Source organism: Magallana gigas, chromosome 2 (genome assembly GCF_963853765.1).
Source record: "Magallana gigas chromosome 2, xbMagGiga1.1, whole genome shotgun sequence".
NCBI classification, from domain to species: Eukaryota; Metazoa; Mollusca; class Bivalvia; order Ostreida; family Ostreidae; genus Magallana; species Magallana gigas.
In genome coordinates, this window is record NC_088854.1 from 53074249 (window position 1) to 53097141 (window position 22893).

The 22893-nt window shown below is 33.8% G+C and overlaps 2 protein-coding genes across 2 annotated transcripts; one reads left to right on the top strand and one right to left on the bottom strand.

Moving 5' to 3' along the window:
- Positions 1-1241: 1241 nt before the first annotated feature.
- Positions 1242-10796, bottom strand: LOC105336532 (PGAP2-interacting protein). The gene is made up of 15 exons (XM_034447385.2): positions 10640-10796; positions 10100-10412; positions 9492-9646; positions 9096-9276; positions 8462-8601; positions 8108-8344; positions 7647-7724; positions 7250-7329; positions 6876-6981; positions 3546-3681; positions 3072-3136; positions 2840-2981; positions 2582-2731; positions 2236-2391; positions 1242-1899 (listed from the first exon to the last, which is right to left on the bottom strand). Exons 1-15 carry the CDS (start codon positions 10695-10697, stop codon positions 1818-1820), a joined length of 2079 nt encoding a protein of 692 aa, XP_034303276.2. The 5' UTR covers positions 10698-10796; the 3' UTR covers positions 1242-1817.
- A 179-nt stretch (positions 10797-10975) lies between these two features.
- On the top strand, positions 10976-22656 carry LOC105336534 (dolichyl-phosphate beta-glucosyltransferase). The gene is made up of 14 exons (XM_011440894.4): positions 10976-11135; positions 11800-11971; positions 12067-12113; positions 12381-12449; positions 12575-12667; positions 13359-13532; positions 14094-14245; positions 15324-15409; positions 15738-16845; positions 19462-19580; positions 19800-19966; positions 21556-21750; positions 21850-21882; positions 22066-22656. Exons 1-9 carry the CDS (start codon positions 11076-11078, stop codon positions 15851-15853), a joined length of 969 nt encoding a protein of 322 aa, XP_011439196.3. The 5' UTR covers positions 10976-11075; the 3' UTR covers positions 15854-16845; positions 19462-19580; positions 19800-19966; positions 21556-21750; positions 21850-21882; positions 22066-22656.
- The last annotated feature ends 237 nt before the right edge of the window (positions 22657-22893 follow it).

Below are 22893 nucleotides of genomic sequence, written 5' to 3' on the forward strand. Positions count from 1 at the left end.
TTATCGATCACATTCTCTGTGTAATCCACTTAGATTGGAGTGAATTATATTGCGAACAACCAAACATTGTCATATCGACTTTAAACACTTCAAGATCAAAACAAACAAAGGGCAATTTATCAGTCTGACATGTGAGGTCCGGCAGTTCATTTAGTTAATCCACAGAAATACGGCTAATTCCATGAAAAATCAAAGAGTGAAAAAGGTTTTTAAACAGAGAGATTTTTAAAAAAAAAATTTAAAAACTCTTGGATTTTAGCCGCCTTTAAATTTGCAAGTGGAAAAAGACAAATGCTGTAACTCATTACAAAATTAATCAAAACATTGCTTGAAAATGAAAACGCGTACTCTCTCTTATACCTTCATACGAGAAAGGCCAATATAAATGTTCAGACACCGTATTATTAACTTACAAAATTGTTCACCAATTTGTCCTCACACACATACAAAATAACGCAATATACAACAATATATAAATTTTGTTGATAGGTTTTAACAATCTTTAAGAGTTTTTTTATGTTAGAAACGAGAAAACTATAATATTTCTTAGGATTAAGTTCATTTTTAATAATCATCTCCACAACAAAGAAATAATATTTGGTAAATTCCACCCAATCCCCCCACCCGAAAAAAAATCAGAAAGCAATATTTCAGTAAAATTAATTAAACCCCAATCCCCTGAAACAAGCAATATGCTGAACTCACCGTAACACGGGACAATTCCGACTGCAGTGGTTGGGAAGGTAACAACACACCATGATTTATTAATGCGTTTCTAAGCATTCATCGTTAATAAGATATAAAATAATCAATTACAATCCAAAACTGGATGCTTTAAGACACGCAAGAATGCTCCAATGGATGTCGCGCAGTGACGCGGAAATTCACCAGCCTCCGCGGTGTAAACTCACGGAAACAAAGTGTATGTTAAAAGATAAAGACTTTAATTATTCAGGGTTGTACCCAGGGGAGATTTTACCTTAACAAAATCCATCAAAAATTGAAACTAAGTGGACGGTGTTTCGACTCTAAAACACCCGTTTGATGTGGTTCTGTTGTGTAGAAAGACATCAAAACAGCGAGTTTGTAGGTAACATGTCTGTCAGACTATCAATTTAATGTTCTTCATGGATAGCTCTCCCCCCCCCCCCCCCCATTGTTATATCCTATCCCCCTTCTATCCAATTATCTACAACATTTACCAATTACAGTATCCCGATTTCAAGAACAACAGAAAGCAATGCCTTATAAACATATTAATTTTTTTCATCCTTTTTTTTCTTTTGCATGAAAATATAAAAAGAAACAAAAGACATAATAACAGCTTACAAAATATCTGAAACAAAACGCATATCATGGAATGAATTGTCATTTTAAAATCACTCATCCATCTGTACTTTCAGCATAAAAATGAAAACAATTTCTCAAGATTAAATAGTGATTTGGTAGTGATGACATTCTTCCTCACTTCACTGAAGTTTCATGTATACATGTATGTATGTTACAAAACACCTATTCCCATGGACAAAATTGAAGCAATTGACTCTTGAGTATCATATCATTAGCTATCTCTCTCCCTTCCCTTCTTTCCTCTCTTTTTCTCCCTCTCTCACTCTCATTTATAAAGTAAAAGGTTATTTTGCATAGAAACACATGCAAAGAGATTTTGGAAGTTGAAAAGCTATAATCCACTATGGCCAGAAATCTTTAAGTAGGATCTCAGAATTTGATCACATTAAAGAAGCACATGCTATCTTTAGCTCTGTCAGTGGCTGATTGACAAAGATGGAGTCTGGAATGGCAAGCTATGGCTGACACTATGGCAGGAAGTATTTGGGAGTGCTCATATGGAATTTGTGGTCAGAGAAATAACCATGACCACGGTGAAAGGATCCAAACCTGAAAAAGAATGGACAGACCATCACAATGACATTGTAAAACATAACTTTTTTTTATAATACTCATCTCTTCATGTATAAAATGTGTACAGTAATACAGATCATTATACAGTTCATCACCCTTTTATTAAAACTTTACTTTGCACCAAAATGGTTTTTCCAAAAATCTAAGTTACATCTGCAAAACACAATTTAATCATACATATAGAGTGACATTCATCAGAAATCTCACTTTAATTAACAATAACAATTAACAATAGCAATGATAGTTTTTTTTTTATCTCAGTGAGAGTTACATCTCTTGACAGAGGATGTGTCATCCTTAATGTAATTTCACCTTTTATTGAAGTGAACATGGCTGTCCACTTTGGAGGGGTCTGTGGTTAGCCTGGTATTGTCTTTGTAGTTATCCGGATTGTCTGGAATGTGGAACTTAGCTATTTGGACCTCCGTGTCACTCAGGCCACCATGTGTAATGCGAGCATAGCCAAGCCTTGTGATCAATAATCAAAACATTTTTAATTGCATGTTAAAATTACAAATTTACAGGTATATGTTATAATTTTAACATTACTGATCAGGCTCAACAGTATTATAGATTTTGAGCAAAATAAGGGTTGGTGGAAAGTTGTACAACAGCTGAGTGAAAACCTCCAATTGTTTAATGCATGTCAAGCACCTACTTTTGGAGACCCCTGTACATGATGTATTCACACCATCTGTCTCTGTCTGTTTCATCAATGTCCTTGACATTGCCATTTGTCAGAAGTTCATGGTAGTCACGACTACCAGGTGCTGAGGTCACATAGCCAAGGAAAACCACTGGATTCTTGCTAAAAAAAAGGTTATAACGCACAAATAAAGTCCACATGATAATTCATATTTAAGTCTTGATCTTAACTTTACCAAGACATAAAAATAATACTGAGCTAAGTACTGACCTCTGTTTTAGTTCGTTTGCCAGGAATTTGGCCTGTAGTTTTCGGTCTAGGACGTCGCGGTCATTCCCCATGTGTGTCACCACAAAGTCAACATGTCTGCCTCCCACATCCACTGTCGCAGTAATGGCTGGAGCTAGCTCACCTAAAGAATTGAGAGATTTAAAGATATCATCTTTAACTCGATGACATTTTAGAGAAAAAACTTATTCACTGTAAACTGGTGGTAACTTACCATGTGGTGAAGGAAGTAGGTGATGAGTTGACTTGACTATTGGGTATTTGGATAAAATCAAGTTCCTGTGAAAAGAAAACCAAAATTTTAATTAAAGTTTAATAATCACATTATTGTGTCTGTCATTTCTCCTCACTGGACCACATAAATGTATGATAAAAATTTCTGAATCATTTTGATAACCAACTGGGACAATTCACTCATCTCTTTACAGGAAAAGAAAAGTGGAGCAAACTGTCTCCCCTTTACTATAAAGAAATCTTTCACACAACTACAGTAAAACTTGTTTAGTACGAACACGAATATTGCGAATTCATGGATATAGCGAAGTCATCTTGGATCCCCAGCTATGTAAATTTAATGAATTTCTTATACGGTTATAACGAATTACGGATATAACGAAGTAATTTCTTAGGTCCCGGTGACTTCGTTATAACCGAGTTTTGCTGTACTTCTTTCTGGTAATGTACTGACCCCCATGTGTGTGTCTTGGTGGCAGGTCCAAAGTCCACATACATCCCCAGCTTCTCTCCCAGCCACATTCCTAGGTCATTATTCCCAAGGAATGGTTTAGAGGCATCACTCTCCAAGAGGGTCACAAAATCTGCTCCTGCAACAAAAAAATCAGCAAAGTGCATGTCAAGTAGCCTGCATCCATTAGACCCATCAATAACAATGTTTTTGACCTTCATGTATTTCCCAATCTAACAGATAATCTACCAGTACCAGGATTAGTCCACAACAAAACATAGGTAATCACAGATTACAAAGCTCACCGAGACGAGACATCACCCTTATGAGACTTCACCTTTATGAGACCACCTTTATCATATTAAATGAAAATCAAACTTTATGATCTTGGATATTCATGGATTCTGTTTTGACACAATATCGCATATCATCTGTTAAAAAGTTGTATGATAATCATATGTTCATATGTTAATCAATACAATAATATAAAATTAAATATTGCATCCTATCATATTTACAACATATATCATATAATACAATAAAATACCATAATAAACAATGATGAGATATGATATAACATATGATATGACATTGTATTGTGTTATACGTTATTGTATTTGATCACATAATACAATATCATAATATATAAAACAATAAAGTATTATATTACAATATCATATTACATAAAACATCATAACATTGAAACATATGATATTATATTGTATAATATAGTATGATATTGTATGATACTGTATCATATTTGATACATAATATGATATAATACAATAATATAATACAATACTATTACTTATTAGGTTAGTTACTGACTCATTACGGAAATATATTGGGTTGATCAATCTCATAGATGGCGAGGCGAAGCCGAGCCGTCTATGAGATTGATCAACCCAATATATTTCCGTAGTGAGTCAGTAACTAACCTAATAAGTGTTTTGTTTTCCCGAGGACTATTAAGTGACATATTTATTCACAAATAGCGATGATCATGGCACAGCCATGTACAAGATGCCTAACATCTCGTCCAATTTAACTCATTTAAACTCTTCAAAATTTTCAATCTCATCTTTCAATACTCTTTAAAAATCTTGCTACACCCATGTTTACCTACAATGTTTTGTTGCTATTCAATTTTAAATGTTTTCTCCCTTTTCTCTGCAGAGATTTGAGCAAATTTCGACGCTGCCATTTTGTTCTGCTCCAGACAAAACAATGTGACGTCAATATTCTAAGGGCAACTACTCTAATTTTAAAGAATTTCAAAGGGCGACTACTCCTAATACTTTAAGAACTTACGGCATGCGGTTTATGTATTAAATACTATGAAATGTCGAAATGAGTAAGCGAAGCGTTGACCAATGACGGCCATATTGCCTAATATTAATTCTCACAGAACAAATATAGAGATATATGAGGCAATCACTTGCTATGTTTAAACCAATGAAAATGTGACATTTCAGTCCAAGGGAAAACAAAATTTCATGTGATGTGATAATATATCATATTATAAACCAATATCATATTATACAATATCGTTTGATACGATATTATATAATATTACAGTATCATATTATACAATTTCATGTGATATAATTCTAAATAAAGGAAACTAATATTATATTATACAATATGATCGTATGATACTTTATTATAGAATATACAATATTGTATCATAGGATACAATATTATATTTTGCAATATCTTATGTAATAGTATCATGTGATAAAATAATAAATTAATAATACAATATAATATTATACAATATTGTTTCCTAAAATACAATAATATACATAATGATATCATGATACAATATCATAACATAAAAAATTTAAAAAATGATACAATATCATATCGTATCATATAACTTTTTATAATATTACATATGATATTTTATTGTATCATATTAAACAATATTGTTTCATACCATACAATTCTATATCATAGGAATCATGTTTAACATTTATCAACAAACACATCTATCTATCAAGCAGGTTTGAGTGAGGTAGGAGATTTCTTTAGCATCCTTGATAATGGAGATCAGCTCTGCATCTGAAGCAACCTCTGCGTTTCATTTATAATATAGTTAAATCAACTATGCAAGCGATCATCTATAAAACATGTGACCTGTTCCAAAAAAACTAAACCTCATCCAGCATCCGAAACCTATGGCTCAGATTTCAGCATTCAAGCCTGTCAGGTGCATCAGTATACATAAGACGCATCTCCATGCAAGTTTGGTGAAGTTCAGACCAGTAATAACTAAGATATCATCATCAGAGGGCACTAGCAATTAAAACCTAAACCTGCTCCAGCATCCGCAACCTTTGGCTCAGATTCAACATCCATGCCTGTCAGGTGCATCTGTATCATAAGACACACCATCCATTCAAGTTTGGTGAAGTTAGGACCTGTAATAACTAAGATGTATTTTTTAGCATCCTTGATAATGGAGATCAAGCTCTGCATCTGAAGTTTCCTCTGATATTCATTCATATTACAGTTTAATCAACTATGCAAGTTTGAAATAGTACTATTATCTATTTTAACTATTATTTGTGACCTGTTCCAAAAAAGTTAATCATATCCAGCATCTGAAACCTATGGCTCAGACTCAGCATTCAAGCCTGTCAGGTGCATCAGTATCATAAGACGCACCATCCATGGAAGTCTGGTGAAGTTAGGACAAACTAAGATATAATCATCAGAGGGCACCTGCAACAAAAACTTTAACCAGCTCCAAAAACCTTAACCTCCTCCAGCATCCGAAACCTATAGCTCAGATACAGCACTCAAGCCTGTCTGGTGCATCAGTATCATAAGACACACCATCCATGCAAGTTTGGTGAAGTACGGACCTGCAGTAACTTAGATATTGCTATCAAAGGGCACCTGCAACAAAAACTTTAACCTGGTCCAACAACCTTAACCTCCTCCAGCATCTAAAATTTAGGACTCAGATTCAGCATCGAAGTCTTTCAAGTCCATATGTAGGTCCAGATGCATCACCCATGCAAGTTTGGTGAAGATAGGACAAGTAATAGCTTAGATACAGGACCTGCAACAAAAACTTTAACCAGGTCCGGACGCCGACGCCGACGCCGAGGGTATAGCATAAGCTCCCCCTGACTTCGTCTCGGTGAGCTAAAAATTGCACTGAAAGAAAATTTTAAAGAACCATTTTTTTCAGATGATGAAATGGTTGTCATGAATTTTTTGCTGCTCACATTTCTAACTATGGAACTGAATGCTAGATTTGTATGGGGTTACAACAGAGATAAAATCTGATACACATATAACATGATACAGGTGGATAACTACCTGTTTCATTGATGAGTTTAGCCGAGCGCTCCAGACTTGGCCAGCCTCTGTTGTCATAACCAAAATGATAGGTCCAAATCATGGCAGAAAATTCTCCAGGCTCTCTCTACAATAGGACACAGAGTATGTGATTTGATGAAATGAGAACCCATTACATTAGAGAGTAGGTCAAGCGATCTTATTTTAATTGGATTATTCCAATTTAAAGATATTCAACTTCTTGGGTTACTTTTCACAGTTGTGGGCCCTGATGTAAAATAAAAACACTCATGCTGCACACAGTCTGAGTAAATTTAATCATTTCCTATTTTATTACCTTACTGAGGATGTTCTGGGGTAATTCAATTTTTTCATCTTGCTCATTATATAAATACCTGGGAAGGAGGAGAGAACTCCTGTTGCTTGTATCGTTTAGCAAACCCAGCCAGGCCAGAGCATAGGATGAGACCCAACACTGCCAAACAAAAAAACAAAGGGTTTGTTATAATTCTAGTAAAACAATAGGACAATATTTTTATACCAACAACAAAGACAAACTGGTACATATATTGTAGTCAAACTTCATTATCTCAAACTAGATGGGAGTATTTTTTTTAAAACTTCGAGATATCCGAGTATTCGAGATATCAAGGGTAAAATACTTAAAAATAAGTGATTGGGAATTACAAATCACTTTGACATATCCATTGTATTTGAAATGAGATATCAGGGTTCGGGATATAAGTTTAACTGTACATAATAACTGTACTCTTTATATTTATATAAACTTACAAAGGTGGACCTTGGACAATGAAATCCTTTTCTTTTCTATCACAGGTAGTGTAGTGAAACTCTGGTCAAAAGATTTACCTGAAAAATCAGAAATCACTTTCAATTATTTTTACTTAATTGCAAAATTTAGTATAAAGGTTGTCTAATAATTTTTATTTACTGGTACTTGTAAACTTTAAACAAACTTTTATTTGCGGCAACTTTTTTGAGCAATTTACTAGTGATAAACTAATGCAATAAAGAACTTATTTGTGGCAGGATATATTGTTTGCATGAACCGTACAGAATATTTTGCATACTTGTGAAAGTTTGTTAATGGTATATGACCTTAAAAAAATGATTTTTTTCTTAAAGACATTATTCAAAAAGAGAAACTACATAAGACATACCGGTAGATCTACAATACATATGATGAAGCGAGATAACATACGGGTACAAGTACTAGCATAAGTGTCTCTTACCAACAAAAAGTCCAACAAAAATGCCTAACATGACAGCAGCCATCAGATAGTCAGTGTGTTCCCTTGTGTAAACTCCGCCCGGCACAAAGTTGTAGGCCACCGTCCACACAAAGAAAAAGATCTCCACCAGATAGGTTACTATGGCAACTAACAGTGACCTTGCTGGAGGACATCTGCTGACTCTGTCGGCCATTTCCGGCCAGATAGACATGGTGTATACAGCTAATACAAGACCTCCTGAATAATGTACAGCAAAGAGTGAAACATACAATTTTTAAGATACGGTATAATTTTTTATGGATTATAGTACTACATGTATTTTATAAGTTAATTATTTGCATTATTTCAGCTGACCTGTGTATCCCTGATACGTGGGTAAATAGTAGAGCCCAGCCAAAGACAGTGCACCAATCAACCACCAGATTTTACTCTGAGCTACATGATGACATCCTGACATGTAAAATCCACAAACAAGACACAAGAATACTCCAACCCTAAAAATTAAAATAAAAATTACAATGAAACAACATTTCTTTTAAATTTAGTTTGGTTAGTAACAATATAAGTATCTTATGAACAGTGCACATGTGACATTGTAGCATTACAATACAAATGAAACACTACGAAATGACTTTGTACATTCTTGTCATTGCTTTACTTTTGTACTGTAAAATTCATTTTTTTAGCAATTAAGAGGGCTTGATGGTCAACCGTCATGGCCATTTTTATAAAAAAAATTTAGGAATTTTTCTTTACTACCGGTATATAGTAGAGTATAGTTAAAAAATTATATGTAAAATGATGAGGCAGATCTGATGGTTAATTTGTTGACCACTCAGCCTCTTTAAATATTAAAGACGTTTGACAAGAAACATTTTGTGACTGGTCAAAGTAAAGAGGCAATTCTTTAACATATTTGAAGTCTCTTAGAACTAGAAGCAAACCATGAATTAATAAACAGTATTTACGGTATATAAAACTACAATACCCTCCATAATATGGTGTGGGTCCATGGTCAGGAAAGCCGGTAACAACCCATCTTGTTACCAAGGAAACCTCCCCAAAGCACCAGTGTGTAAGGTAGATGAGACTTCCCAGCCCAACAGCTGTCGGGAACCAGTATGGCTGGTCTGGCTTCACCTTGTCTCTGCTGTTTATGACATCAGCACCTGCATCAATTAGAAAATAAAAAAAAATACTTTTAAAATAAATGAGTAATAACAATCCCATGATCATTAGTATATCAAACACTTTGAACTTCAGCTTCAATACCAAAAAAAAAACTTTACTGCAATGGGAGAGTTTTTTTTAAAGGACACTTTCATTGAGGTGACTGTAATATATTCTTTTAAAAATTTATCAATTCTACATAAATTCAGAATACCTGAGAGAATTTGGTCTATCGTGGCAATAGCAGCAAGCGTAATGATGGCCGAGTTAGTCTGGTTACTCCACCATGTGGGCATGAAGGAGACAAACCACACCCTGCTGGTAACCAATGATAACAGACCCAGAAAGAGGCCCCAGAATGTGGATGACCTGATTCAAATCAAAAACAATGTTTGTTTCTTGGCTTTGTATACTCATACAAATAATTTACAAATTCTATGACAGTTAAAAACATTTTTAATTCTTAGTCTTACACATGTACACGCATATTCTTTTTACATGCTAACCACCTAAAGAATGTGGTCAGTGGGTAAGGTTTCTGTCCACCTGGCAGTTTTTCAAATACATGTATTAATATATTATGAAGTAAGTGTGCGCTGTAGGAGACTTTAGTAAATAAGTAGGCATTGGCATGATAAAGATTCCCCACTCTTCAGTGTACTTTGGTGAAGAACAAAAAGGTTAAAAAATTATTTTACTTCAAACTAAGTTTTCTTCAAAGTAGTTTAAAACACCTTCATGCATAATTTTAACACCAAGATGGCTGCTAACTCAAGATGTTGGGCCTACATATTATCCAAAGCTTTATGGTAAATCACTCACCTAATTTTAACATCAGGACTCCACAGAGTGGCTGCCAGAACTAACATAGAAACTCCAGCTCCTCCGGCTAGGATCATCAGTCTACTTAATGTGGTGGGAGCCTGAAAGGAAGCTAGTGACCCGACCATCAGCAATCGAAGCACTCCTAGGACCCATCTATTCTGAACCAGTGACATCACACCGGGAATTGCAAACAGAATAGGACTAAACCATGTTGCAGCAAATGCTTCATATCCAGAAATGTCGAGCTCATTCAATGGATAAAACCATATCATTGGGCCCAAGCCTTGAAACAGGGACCAAAATACGTACCCTACAAAAATCACAACATATACACTTATCTATTCGACATACCAAAAATTGTTTAATAATAACTCTGTTATTTCAAGACACGAAGATATCGTACAACAATGCTAAGCAAATCGATCATCATATTCATGAATGAATGATAGACCGGCATATTCCGCATTTCCTCGCAAAATTTAAACTTGATATCAAAGATTATGCATTGAAGCAGAAATGGCACTATATGTAACCTACCATTTACAGTTTCTCTGATAAGATCTCTCAGCGGTATTAACTGGCTTCGTTCCTCCATGGTTCTTTACCTATTTAAATAATGCATTAATCCACAAGGAATTTTTACCAAAGTAGAAATGTAAACATTATCTTTCTGACGCTTGAAAAACGGACGGATTTGTGGTATCCGGATTGTTTACGTACCATTTTATCAAAAGTTGATATCTGCAACCTTATATCTTCCTAATTGTCAAGTAAAATGCTTAAAGAAGGAAAATGTATACACATTTGTGAGATTTTACCAATCATTTATATTTTTTTCATTCCGAGTAAAAGCTGTTTCGAAACATTTTAAAAACCAGGATTTATCCAACCACTTCCGGGTAAACTTGTGTTGTGTTGGCTCTGCATCGACAGCATGATGAAATAGCAAAGTTGACAAGCTTTTGCAGCTGTGATGGACTTGTTGTCGATGCTGCTGTCCCTTGTGGGCGTGGCAATTTTTATTGCTGTTATTGTAAGTAATAATCCTGCATTAAAGAACGTTTTAATTTTTTTTTTAAGTTAAATCAGTCACTGTGCTTTTTGCATATGTTACAACTGCAACTGCCTCCCCCTGCAGTAACTTTTTATGATAAATCATCTTTTTGAAATAACACGTGTTTTTTAATTATCATTATGAAAAAGAGAGGTTACCTATCAATTGCATTTTACAGATGCATATCATGCAAAATTAATGCTAATGTGCATTTGGGGGGGGGGGGGGTGTTAATCATTGGTTAATTTGATTAAGATATACATGAACAACAAGTTTTTTTCACATCAAATAAGCCTGTTAGTTAATCAGGCAAATTTAAATACAGTTGTAGAGTTTCTGACTAGAGTTGCAGAGGTCTTAGGTTTGATTCCCAGTCCAGATTTATAAATTGTCAACCTTTATATGCTCATTTCTCCTGCAACATTTACGCTTAGTGCTCAGTTCTCAAGGATAACTGGGTTTTATTTACTTCTACTTTGATGCCTAGAAAAGCAATCACATCTATCAGACATGTGAGACTGCTGTGAAATTTTGCAGATGATTGAAAATTTTTGCAAGCCCAATTAAGCTTTAAAAGCATCTTCCCATTTATGCATTTACTAGGTACGTGTAAAATTATTTAAAGTAATCTTTGATGTTGCAGGCTTTGATCATTGTTGCCATGTCAACTAAGCCTTATCCAGACTTGGGACGGTATGATAGTGAGAAATATTTCTTGAATGAGAAGCAAGAGAAATGTTTATTTCCGTCAATCAATGACCCTGCCAGTGTAGAGCTGTCTGTGATAGTACCCGCCTACAACGAGGAAGAAAGATGTAAATATTCATTCATTTATTCATTCATTCATTCATTCATTCATTCATTCATTCATTTATATTTTTTAATACATTATAACTTTAATTTTTTGTAGTGCCAATGATGATGGATGAAGCTTTAGAATACTTAGAGGAGAGAAAGGTTTGTGTGATAAAATATAATAGTCTAAAAAGTACTATAATTTCAAGACTGTCAAAGGTAAAGTTAAAGAGCTAATTTTCATTAGAGATCTTCTTTTTATCAGACACTGGTAAAGGATAAAGTTAACAGTTACAGCTTTGACTAGTAAACATTTTGTATTTATATGTACTGGTATATATTTATAACACTTATTTTATCGATGTATTTTTATTTACATATATTTAAAACATTTCATCTATTTTGATATTTAGGACTTTTTCCTTGTAGAAAAAATTGAAATCATTTACATACGAAGTCATTGTTGTTGATGATGGTAGTAAAGATAAAACCACACAGGTACTAAAATATATTACTCTTTAAAATGATATTTATGAAAATTTTCAGAAAATTACACATTAGATTGCTATTTATTCATATTTTTCAAAGCTCCAATGATTTGAGATTGTCTTAATTTCTTTCAGACTGCCCAAAGTTATTGTAATAAATATGGATCTGACAAAATAAGAGTTTTAACTCTCGCAAAAAATCGAGGGAAAGGAGGGGCCATTAGACTGGTGAGTATTAACTAAGGTTGTCATTCAGAGGGTAGGGTAAAATAATTTACCTCTCAACATTACATTTGTTAAAAAGTTTGTATGCACAGTATGTTTAAAAATAAACAAAGCTTTGATAAGATGTTTAAATAAATCAAAATTTGGCATGATTCATGAAATTATTTTTAGTTTATGTGTATAAAGATAATAATCTGTATGGTTATGGTTATTAATAAGGTAATGAAGTATTGTTTGAAACAATCCAAAATATGTTGTCTGCTCTTCATTTTTTATATAACAGTAAAGAGATTGAAATCTAAAAAAGAAATTTTTCAATGATGTTTAAAAGTTTTACATAATTATATATTATTTACCCAGCTGAGTTGTAATTGATATTGTTTAAAAATGATTGAAATCCATTCTGCTCATCTCCCTTGTAAAGGTGTTGAGTGGATAGTAAACTCATAAATCTATACAAAAAACTTTAAAATTTTTCTTTTATGCTGGTTTATGATGGTTGCATCTTTGCTAGCCAATGGTTTTTGATCTTCTATGCCCTTCTAAAATGGAGAAGAGCAGAGCAAATCGTGAACCCTTAATGGGTTGTGAAGATGTAGATTATAGTTCACATTTTTCTCTTTCTAAAATATTATTTGAAAGGTAATTTTTCTTCAGAATTAAATTTTCATATTTAAAATATTATTTCCAACAGGGGATGTTTTCTGCTCGAGGTCGTTATCTGCTGTTTGCAGATGCTGATGGTGCAAGTAAATTCAGTGATTTTACTAAACTTGAGAACGAAATGAAAAACATGAAAAAGGACAGTAGCAATAGAGCTGTGGTCTGTGGGTCTCGGGCCCACCTTGAGGAAGAGTCCATTGCTCAGGTAATGTTGGTCAATAGCTCAGGTAAATACTTGTAAACCGCTCACATGCCATTAACATACAGGCAAATTGAAATATGCACATGAAAAACTGAAAGGCAAGGTCATATCAACAGCTATCTTAATCTATACAAACAAGATACTGTATGTCTTTTGATTATGAAAAAAGGAACATCTGCAAATTTTAATAGCTAGGCATCTGCAAAGAAATGCATAAAAGATTCTTAATAACAAAGGCTCTGTCAGAGCTGAAAACAAGCTTACCTGTACAGTGTATGTCAGCATTATAACTACAAAATGTACATGTTAATGACCATATTTGTTGACCGTTCATTTTACCTATCAAAGAATATTCTCTGGTGCCAATAAACCCTTTGGAATAAAAACAGTTGTCTAGAATTGACAGTGTTTATTATCTCCCTTATTTTTGATGAAATTTATTTTCTCTACATTTTAAATATCTATTAAAGTCATCCGTTGACTCATATTTTCTCTACATATTTCCTAGAAATTCCATTATGTCTTCATTTTCATGACTTTATTTTCTTCTATCAATATTTTCAGAGGTCTTTCTTCAGGACTATATTGATGAAAGGATTCCACTTTGTGGTGTGGTTTCTCTGTGTTCGAGGAATCAAGGACACACAATGTGGATTTAAACTTCTCAGTAGGGAGGCAGCTGTTCTTTTGTTCTCTAACCTGCATGTAGAGAGATGGTAAGCTTGGTTTTAATGATTTGAAGAGGGATCATATATATTTTGTTAACCTTTTAATTTATGATTCTTAGTTATTAATATGCTTGATTTCGTCGAGAGATTTTTTTTACTTCATTTTTGTTGACATTAACACTTGTCGACTCGTCACTTAGTTAAATATTTATTTTGATAGATAAATTGAAGAATCATTATTATTGGCTTTATTCTTAAAACCTATAAAAAATTTGTATCCAGTGTATTTTGCTTTTCATTTCCCTTGCAGTATTTTTATCCACTATTTGCTATGATTTGGGGTTTCAAAGTCAGTCAGTGCTTACAAAATGGCAATATTTTACTTAGTGTAAAGAGTAGGGAAAAGAAGAGTGCCAGTTAGTACCTATGTATTTTTGTGCACTCTGGTGATGATTATCTTCATTTGGAGATACTCTGTTGGTTACTGGGTAGATGAGCTACTGTTAAATAGTAAAGACACCTTTAAGTCAATAGAGAATAATGATGATACATTTGTCACTTTCTTGGGTACTCTATTTGGAAATAAAACAAATAGCTATTGCTTTGTTCCCACCTCTCATCTAGACTCTCATTTTCAAGGGAATATATTTTTAAGAAATGCTGCAAATAAGAGAATATTTAATATCGATGTAGAATTCATATGTATACATTGTACTCAATTAAAAGAAGGAACAAGGGTTCTAAACAACTACATGGTGTATAAGCCCCTTGAGATTTTGATATCAATTAGAAATGGCATACAATTGCAAGTACATGTAGTAGATATCAGTTGAAATTTGATTTGTTGGCTGTGGTAACTTTATGTTATAAACCAAAAAAAAAAACTATTAAGAAACATCATTACTTGAAAATACGGAACATTTTTTAATCAATTAGCCTTAACATATCTGTAGATTTATCAGTGTGATGTTAGAGTTGTGTCTCTTTAAATAATATGTCTAAACAAAATTAGTTGGGTACTTGACAAGTGACCTTATCAACTCACAAAAAGTAATGATGAAATGGCTTGAAGTGTCAGTAGTTGCCAAGTTCATTATTTGACAGTGGTATTTTATTATGTTTCCAGGGCCTTTGATGTAGACATGCTATTCCTGGCTCAGTATTTTAACATTCCAGTAGGAGAGGTGGCCATAAACTGGACTGAAATTGAAGGTAAGGGGAATTTATCAATATCCAAACCAATGTATTGCTTTTGAATTGAGTCAGTTGTAATGGACATACAGTGAAACCTTGTTATCACAAACTCAGTTTGGTCAAAACCTTTGAGTTTACATCCTGATTTTAAGATATTGAGGGTAAAATGCATAAAGAAACTGGGACCTCCAACTCACCTCAGTATAACCCTTCATGGTATTGGAGGGAATCCATGTTTCAGATACTAAAATTTGATGATATAATTATACTTTAAATATAGTCACAGTCACTTTGAAATTAAGCTGGTATTTGAATATAAATTATTTTTTCTATGTTTTGTTCTCAGGTTCAAAAATGGTTCCAGTATTTTCATGGATACAGATGGGAAAAGACATTATTTTAATACGACTGCGATACTTTTTAGGTGCATGGAAGATCACTGAAAAATCCAAATTAGAATGATTGATTTGTATAGCATAGATTGAGACCAATATTGTATGAGAGGGGCTTTCATTTAGTCATTATTCACCGTTGTAGCAGAGTGTGAGCTAATTGTTTCTACTACATGTACTATATAGATGCAATAAATATGTATGGATCATTTTCAATTTTTTACTTTTATTTTGAGTTCAAGAGTGACTCACCTTGTTGCAATGACATATAAGAGATTCACAAATGAATATTTATTAGTTTCAGTTTCGTGGCTTAAGAGTAAAAGAGTGCAATATGTTGACGCACATTCTGGTTGTATTGATACAAGGAAGCTAACCCAGGGTCACTTACTGCGTGTTGGGAAGTATTTTTTGCATGAAGAATAATAAAACATGAACTATTAAACAATAAAATTTTAAGCATTTATTTTCGCTCATATGCATATTATCAGTAAGAAACAAAAAACAACCTTAGACAGTGCAGTTTGTATAGTTTAAATGCAAGCTACTAGCTTTTCACAAATGGCTACCCCGGCGTGCCTGTCCATTGTACTAGCGGCATTCTGAACCCCTCTCCGGATCAAATTACCGCCTGCTACCAGCACGTATTACAAATTTAGTTTTCTACTATGTAGTCGTTAAAGCATTCATGCGTGGAGAATGAAAATGCGTGGGAAATTTAATAAAAGTGGAATGCAGAATTACTAAATTCATGAAAAAAGGACACGCACGAAAACTTGATACACGCTCGCCATGCTTAGCTTAAACACTGGTTTCTTTAAAAAAAAATGCACTCGTGTACTTAAATTGCATTTCATTTTAATAAATTTTGAACTGATTAAAATCTAAACTTAATCATTATTTGCATAAAATAAAAAATCATTTTTTTTCACTGAAATTCACACGACATGCGTGTTATGTAACATTGATTTGTAATCATACGCTAAAGTGCCGCGACGAAAAAGGAAGTTATAATCTGGTTCAACAGGAAATTGAATGCAAGAATACCTTGTCATTTTACAGGTAAGCAGGCCGATTTAATCTACGAATATTTGTTAATTTCTTTCATTTTTAGCAATATTTATAAGAATCAATGCTAAACAAATGTGTAATTAATACTTATGAAAATGCACCATTATTGCATGAATTGTTTAATTACGTTTTAAAGTCATTTAGAGACGTCACGGGCTATGGGTGGTTACAATATGGCGGCTTTGCTGCTCAGCACGTGTGCAGTCGAACAACCGTACCATGGTCAATAAGACCGGAGGCACGGTAGCATCGACGTTTTACACGCAAGATTATTTTGCGCCCAAGATTTACGTATTTTTCATACATGTATTGACATTATTTAACAAGAATCATTGATGGACCACCAATGGGTACTAATCTCCACTGCCTCCGAACCCAAAGTATACTTGATTCTTTAACTAATTACTATTTTTATAACTATTCATTATACAATATCATTCAATGGAAATCCTTTCAAAAAAAATCTAGGACCTTTATCAATCTTATCGAATATGGCAACTTGAATAATCATATGAACTAAAGCATTCTTTGTCAAAGCGTCATAGGGACTCTGAGAGAACCAATCGAAGATCTCTACATGTACTTTACGTGTTCTATGTCAAAGAACTTCTTGAGTACGCAATCATTAGGGATAGCATCTCTTTAGATCGATCGAAGAATCTGGAAAAGCGGCTCAAATCGTCCAGAGTGTAACAATCAAAAGCCTTCAAATATGTAGTTTGATGGGACACACTTTGCACGAGGCCAAAAAACCAAAAACAACATAACACTTAAAATTGTACATGGTTTTATTTTAGCTTCTCCGGACTAGCTCTTTTCTTCAATCAAAACATAATCAAATACGTAAATGTCCCACCTTCATGACTTTTGCGCTGAAAAAAAAAATGTTATAAAGGTCTCTGGTCAAACTCCGGTGAACAAAACCCATCTTTACTTACATAATCTCAATTGCTTCCTTTGATCAAAGTCTTCCACTGAACACATAACATTAATATGGGTTATCGTAAAGGTTAGATTGCGCATACTATAGACTTCGACTCGATTAGTACAGTTGTTTACCCCTATAACACCGGTAGTCCTTACATAGCTCAGCAATGGCTCATCCACACCAATCATCTTGATACATTGACTTACAAAATAAGTCTGTAAACTTTATTTTAATGGAGAGAAAGACTTATTTAGTTTGTAAAAAATATATAACCAGATAATCTATATTAATACATATAAAGAGCCAATATTTCATCGAGCTGAGCAGACTACTTTCATTATATTTCATGTCGAATTTACTTAATTAAAGCCATATGGGCTGTATTTTTTAGAATTTTATTTTGCTGCAAAAACCTGCTAGTATGAAAAGTCTGCATATAACTTAAACTTTTATGATAAATAAGCTTTGAAAAAATCATTAATTTTTGTCAAAGAAAATATTTCTCTTCTAAGGAATATATAGCAAATCAATTTTTGTACAGGACTACAATAATTCAATTTTGCTCCATATAAGGCTTCTTAACGGCCATTTCCACAAAAATATGGCTAACAGAAATTTAAAAACCATGATTTTTTTGTCATTTCAGTAGAAAAGAACATTTTAGTAAAATAAAAAACTCAACGTGAAAAATGTAACTCATAATGAATTCATAATGAATTCAATATTTATTTGTTTTATACGATATAAAATGGTTTGGGCAGTTTACGCTTTATAAACCGCGAAGCTGTTTATAAAAATGCGTAAACTGTTTCAAACCATTTTATATCGTATAAAACTAATAAATATTGAATTCATTGCTTATAATTTAATTTTTTTACCCTTCATTGTAGATAAAAACGGTCATTTAACCTTTAAAATGACGTAATATTGTACAAAATTCAAACGTTTTTGACGTTAGTCTTACTATGACGTAGGCAACATTCTTTACATGATATAAAATAATTTTTAGCCAGTCAGAAAGCGCGTTACAACCAGAATTAAATTATTACAATAGTTATATCAAAAATATTAATATTATCGTCTACATTTCAATGTCCACTTCATACTTTTAAAAACCATCGGTATGATTCACGATGGGGATATGATCTCATCTCGATGCGTTCAGCATTGCGAAGCCGACTAATTAAATGTAAACAATATAAATGAGATAAGAGGTGCACGATGCAGAGACGATGCACGATAATGTCAACACGATGGGAGGTACACGATGTGACGATGTCGATTCAATATTTTTGACCATTTGCGATGCATACGATGTAAACGATGGTTTAAAAAAAACCCTAAGAATTTAATGATGTAAACAGTGTGGAGGTGTACGATGTTAACTCGATATCGCGCTAATGTAATCCGATGTTAACTCAATATCGCGCTAATGTAATCCGATGTTAACTCAATATCGCGCTAATGTAATCCGATCTTAACTCAATATCGCGCTAATGTAATCCGATCTTAACTCAATATCGTGCCAACGTAATCCGATGTTAACTCGATATCTTGCCAACGTAATTCAACATTTTTAATGTCAATATTATCGAATATACCATCGTGTATTGGCAAAAACACCCTCATTATTCCATAACCTTACCCAGTAAAGAGTCTTTATCTTATATCTATCTTAGGAAAAGACGATTTTGATGATGGATCAATCTACTTTGTACCTATGGTTGTTTTTAGTATTAATGGTGGCAACAACCTCAGCAAACAATTTTACGTTTGAGGCCAACGAAACAAAGCGGTTGTAAGTGTTTTCATTGATCCAACATTGCTCGTGTTTTCATGGCAGGATCAAACTACTAGTAATCCATGCTTAGCAAACTCAATTTGAACACACACTCTAGTATTTTGAGCGAATCCACAAGACCGCTCGAATGTATAATTGAGGGTCATCGTTGTTCAATTTCATTTTACATGTCTGATTAATGAAAGTATTGTAATGCTATTTTGATCTATTATCAAGTGTTTATGGACATGATGGAATGCAGATGTATTGCACTGTTTGTGCAACTGGAATGTATGATAAAGAATCCAATCCTGAGTGTATAAAAAATAATGAGAACCTTCAAATGCCAGGCGGTGGACAAACACCGATGTGCAAGGAGAGCGCAACGGGTGGGGTCATTCCAGGTAAACACACGTACCTGCTAATTTTATGTAAAATTAATAATTTCACACCTGAAATTTCTAATAAAGTAACATCATACAATCACAGTTTTAAATCACCTGAGCTGAAAGCTCAAATGAGCGTTTCTCATCACTTTTTTCCCAGCGTCCGTCCGTCTGTCCGTCTGTCTCTATGTAACCTTTTTACATTTTCGGCTTCTTCTTCAGAACCACAGAGCCGATTTCAACCAAACTTGGCACAAAGTATCAATGGGTAAAGAAAATTCATATTTCTTTAAATGAAGGGCCACGCCGTCTTTAAAGGAAAGATAATTAAAAAAAAATTGTTTGTATTATTCAAAAACCTTTTGACCAGAAAAGCTGAAACTTGTGTGGAAGCATCCTCAGGTATGGTTAACTCAAGTTTGTTCAAATCATGATCCTGGGGGAAAGGGTGGGGCCACAATGGGGGTCCAATTTTTACATACATGTAAGAATATATAGAGTAAATCCTCTTATCAAAACCGTTTGACCAGAAAAGCTGAAAATATTGTGAAAGCATCCTCAAGTAGTGCAGATTTAAGTTTGTTCAAATTATGATCCTCGCGGGTAGGATGGGACCACAATGGGGGGGGGGGGGGGGGGTTCCAATTTTACATAGTTATATAGTGAGAAAAATCTTCAAAAATCTTCTCAGAAACTGACCGGCTAGAGAGCTGAACTTGTATGGAAGCACCCTTAGGTAGGATAGATTATAATTGTTCAAAGCATGATATCCTTGGGACAGGGTGGGGTCACAATGGGGGGGGGGGGTATCGAATTTTTACATAGAATATATATATATATGTAAATCTTTAAACATTTTCTTCTAAAAACCAATTGCTAGAAAAGCTGTAAATTTAGTGAAAGCAACCTTAAATAGCGTAGAATCAAATTCGTCAAAATCTTCAGGAGTAGGATGGGGCCCAATTTTGGGGTCCAATTTTACAAACGAAAACATTTTAGATTATTAAAAAAACCTCAAGTGTGTTAATATATGGTTTTACTTGTATGCAAGCATTTTGACAAATTGTTAATTCTCAAAATTGTTCAGTCTTTGGCCCTATACAATTCCTTGGCCTCACAAGGGGTTCAAAGTTTGATTCATAGGTTTATATCTTATATATTAACGGTTGTTTTAAAAGATCTTTAGAACTGCAATTCTCAATACATGTATGTAATACGACTATAAAATCACCCTGATACTAAAGGGGCTTTATGATAAACATTAGAATATCCAGAGAGAAAATTGAACTTTTTTTTCTACAAAATATGCATGTTCAACTATATTGTCCAGATATTTTGTATATAACTCCATAAAGCTGGTATTATTATGGCTATGGTTGCTCAGGTGAGCGATGTGGCCCATATGCCTCTTGTTCATTCTACTGACTGATATCAAAGTTAATGTAAGAAACCAGTTTATGTAATATATTATCCTAATTATGACTATATCAGTTAAAATGCCTACGATACACGAAACATGTATAGTATAATATATTATGATATATTATAAACATTATGTCTTTTTTTTTATTTCTAATTCGTATAACGCATGTACGTAAAACTTTCAGGCTGTGGACCTTTGCCAATGTCAGATGGACTTTTCTGGACGACGAAGTCCGGTAGACAAGTTCAGACCAATAGCACGGTGTATGAAGTGTATACTCCGCAGTGTAGAAACGGCGAATTAAACAGGGACACGGCTAATGTCCGCTGTTGGGAGACATTAAGGTGGGATGTCGACCCAGCTGACTTCCGGTGCACAGGTACTCTCCGCTGCACATGCCTTGCAAAAAAAAAAAAACCGCAGTTTCTCTAATTATAAAACTGCCTGTTTAGAAATTCTTCGTTGTTTCATTTTTCAGATATTCCATTCTGTTCTACTATCTGCATTATTGGTAAGTACATTATTCAACTTGAATGCATGTGCATATATATATACAGATGTGTTTGATTTGATGAGGTGGTTGCAGAGTTTACGAAATGGCGTTGAGTCTACATAGAAATCTAAGGGATACTCTGAATCCCTACAAAGTTAACATTTCTTCTGTGGGATTTTTATTTGGTGTCTCTTCTTTCAGGGATCTGTGCTGGGGTTGGTGTGCTTGTTTTAGCTGCCTTAATAACACTCATTGTGTATGCTGTTTATCGTAGCCGGCGGAAAACACCCGTCCCCCCCGAGGATGATGATGATGTCCCATTGAAGGAATCCAAATACACAGTCAGCAATACCCCCGGGGGGCAGAAACCTGAAACAAAGGGGGACTCAAAGGGGGATTTTGTACAAATGACAGTTGCGAAACATGAATCGGCTTCTGCCTGAGTACAAAAACTTCCGCGACTCACGTGATTTATAATAATGACACAAATGAAAACTGACAAGGAACATCCATATTCTCATTTAGATACGGACATAAATGCATTTAATTACACCTGTATTGAATGTGGCATAATGTTCTGGGTGACAATTGCCTCTGTAGTAGAATGTTTAGTTCCCGCTTTTCATTTTTTATACAATTTTAGTTGACGCGGAAAATATCAAATTTCTTGCATGTGAATTTTTGGTATAAACAAATACTGTGGCTTATTAATAAAACAATTTTTATATTTCAATATGGTATGTCCTTTTCTAACGTCAAATACGTATTAAAACTGAGATCTTTGTTTTACTGCATACTTGTTTGTGCTTTTTCCAAATTTTCAAATAAAACTTATAAATTGAAGAAAACAAAAATGTTATAAAGTAGATATATATTTGATGAGTTGTAAAGAAATTGTTTCACCAAAGAAACAGAATAAAACGAAAATACAAAAAAAAAAACCCACAAAAAACAAACAAACAAACAAACAAAAAGAAAAACCGAAACACCGACAATTTGACAAGAAACATTAATTTTACATGTTTAAAA